The sequence below is a fragment of the Austrofundulus limnaeus genome, unplaced genomic scaffold (genome assembly GCF_001266775.1).
Source record: "Austrofundulus limnaeus strain Quisiro unplaced genomic scaffold, Austrofundulus_limnaeus-1.0 Scaffold39, whole genome shotgun sequence".
NCBI lineage: Eukaryota > Metazoa > Chordata > Actinopteri > Cyprinodontiformes > Rivulidae > Austrofundulus > Austrofundulus limnaeus.
The window spans coordinates 2,844,687-2,847,587 of record NW_013952441.1 but is presented as its reverse complement, the minus strand read 5'-3'; the positions used below and the strand labels follow the sequence as shown (position 1 = coordinate 2,847,587).

The following is a 2,901-nucleotide window of genomic DNA, read 5'->3' as shown; positions in this document are numbered from 1 at the left end:
GAAATGGGTGGGACAGAAGCGGAAGGTGGTTCTTAAAGAGACAGAGGGTGTTTCAAGGTGTTTAGAAGAGGAAATGATGAGAAGACAATTTTATTTTTTATTTAAACATAAAAACAGCATTTTAATAACAACTGAAGGTGACATAGATACTTTATTATGGTATAGTAAAAATATATGCTTGTTGCCCCTTTAATTTAAATACATATAAGCATTTAAGGTAGCTAAATTCTGACACATGCCCAGATTAATCCACTCTGCAATACACTGTAAACAAATAAGGAAACATGTTTTGTACTTTTACTAAATTCAGTTAAAAATGAAAGAATRAATTTGGGGTTTATGTACCGTATTAGGATACAACTACTACTTCAAGAGATATTTTTGCTATAATATTATTTATTATATATTTATTAGATATTTAAAAGAAAAGGAAAGGTTTTCTGTATGATCTGGCTAGTTTTTCACATCACTGTGAATAACTTTTTTTTTAACTTTTACTCCCACATTTTATGTTCTTGTGTAGGCTAAGTTTCATGAGGTGAACGACAGATTTTTAAAATTTGCAGTATCAACTTTACAGCAATGATAATTAACTAAAATACAATCTTTTACATGTTTTATAAAAACATTACCTTGTTCGGTGAAGTTATGAAAAACACAGACCTGCAATCTGTTTTGTGACGTTCATCGTCCTTCACATCTTTCACTCGCTCCCGAGTTTAAAACTGATGCCAGATCGGCTGAACTGTCGTAAAGCTGTCGTGATATTAACACACCTTCCCTAATGTTTATCGGGGAAATATTTTTAATAGAAATAATATGCTATAAGAATGTATAATTTAAAAAAATATATAAACTGTGTTTATTTTAATGTAAGCCTGAATTTTGAGACTGAAAATGGGCGTTTGTTGACGTGACGACGAAGCCGGGTCGCTTTACGGCAGAGCGTGTTGCTGCTGGAGGTCAGGGTTATGAGACAAGACGGGCTCAGCTAATTTTAAGCCCCCAAAAGACGGAGTTTTTACTTTAAAATTTGATATTGAATACAAAATACATTGTGTCAGAACATCGTTTATTGGTTGCGGTAAACTTAACAACTCGTCGAAACGCAGCTCGACTTTCATTTTTGAGACATTTACGAACCTGCTCGGGTTAGCCGATTCGGCTCGGTTAGCATCTACGTTCCAGGTTCCTGTTTGACATTTCGGGACTTTAGCAGCTATGGACAACAACTCACAGGGTTCGAGGGGATTAAAAGGGGGTCTCGGGAGTCTTTTTGGCGGCGGTGCATCTGAATACTCAAACGCAGAGCTCGCCGGTGTCCCATGTAAGTGTATCCCTTAATGCTAACCCATTAGCATTGCTAACCATGTCAGCTCCACTGTTGAAGACTAAATTATTTTTCATTTAACTTTATTATTATCTCGTTGTTTATGTATTTCAGTGACTGGAATGAGTCCTATCTCCCCTTACCTTAACGTCGACCCTCGTTACCTGATTCAGGTAAACTCGAGTTGCCTTTTCTGCGCAACAATGCGTTTTGTAATAAGGTATCTTTACTGACTCCTCTAATCTAAGTTGTTTGTGTTTTAGGACACAGATGAGTTCATTATACCCACAGGGGCCAAAAAACTAAGGGGGAGGTTTGAACTGGCTTTCTTTACCATCGGAAGCTGCTGTATGACTGGTAAGTATCAGATAACGTCAAGGCCCTTATGTAAATAMAGTTTTGGAGTTCATGTTTTGTACGTATTTGTTTGCATTTCAATTGGTGGACAAATGAAGGGTTGTTTAAAGTCTCTAACAGCTAAATAAAAGCTGAAATTAAAACCACACTTGCCAAGATTATTGCACATGGTCTTCCCTAAATCTTGTGATGCTGTCTGTGGTCAAGGAAAATAGTTAGAATGGATACAAGTAAGTTTTTTTTTTTAGCTATTTAACCTTGAATTTGTTACCCAACATCTCTCACTAAAGCTCATGTATGGAATTTTAAGGAAAATCCTTGCAGGCTTTTTAATCGTTGAAAGCCTTGAAGAATCAAAGATGATGTTATGTTAGCAGTAAATCTCATTATGTGGAAGTAACATATTTATTAACCACATTTAGTTGTCCAAATACTTGAGTTCTTGGAGTGTTCTTGCTTTATTTTATTTTATTTTTTAACCTGTTGCCTTCCTCGACTACAGGAGCTGCATTCGGAGCTGTAAACGGTCTGAGGATGAGCCTGAAGGAGACCAGGGACATGGCCTGGTCCAAACCACGTAATGTTCAGTAAGTATGCAAGCGAAGTCCACTTCGGCTAGTTTTACTGCTAATGTTACCATCAAACTGGCTTTCCTGAAAATAAAAAATAATTAAATGTTGCTTTTTCTCAACAGAATTCTCAACATGGTGATCAGGCAGGGAGGTTCGTGGGCCAACTCTCTGGGTTGTGTTGGTAAGACGTAACACAAGTTTAAATTGAATTTAAATTGAAAAGAATCGCTAACCTAGCCACGCTGATCTGATGTAAAATACTGGAGTGTTTTTAAAGGTTTTCTGTGTTGAGTCCTATTTTGATGTGTTTTTTTTTTTTTTTTTTTTTTTTTTTCAGCCTTGTTGTATAGTGGTTTTGGGGTGGCGATAGAGAAAGCCAGAGGAGCGGAAGATGACATTAACACAATTGCTGCTGGTACATTAACAGGGACGCTCATTAAATCCAGCGGTATGTGTCTTTTCCACTCAAATATTTGTCATTACTCTCATTATTGTGCATTCTTGTGTTATTAATGTTTAAATACTGTATGTAGATGCACTGTGCTGTTGGACTGTTACAGTTCACAACTTATTCAACACACTTTAGACTTATGATGATGTTGATGAAAGCCTTTATTGTCATCGTTTGCACAATGAAATTAC

General features: G+C 36.4%; 1 protein-coding gene across 1 annotated transcript in view; it reads left to right on the top strand.

Annotated features, from left to right (window-relative positions):
- The first annotated feature begins 946 nt into the window (after positions 1–946).
- timm23a (translocase of inner mitochondrial membrane 23 homolog a (yeast)) overlaps positions 947–2,901 on the top strand; it is a 5,516-nt gene continuing 3,561 nt past the window's right edge. Inside the window, exons 1-6 of the mRNA XM_014007138.1 lie at positions 947–1,327; positions 1,445–1,503; positions 1,594–1,687; positions 2,190–2,274; positions 2,382–2,440; positions 2,597–2,707. Coding sequence (XP_013862592.1) covers positions 1,222–1,327; positions 1,445–1,503; positions 1,594–1,687; positions 2,190–2,274; positions 2,382–2,440; positions 2,597–2,707 — 514 coding nt within the window. The 5' untranslated portion in view covers positions 947–1,221. The remainder of the gene's footprint in view (positions 1,328–1,444; positions 1,504–1,593; positions 1,688–2,189; positions 2,275–2,381; positions 2,441–2,596; positions 2,708–2,901) is intronic.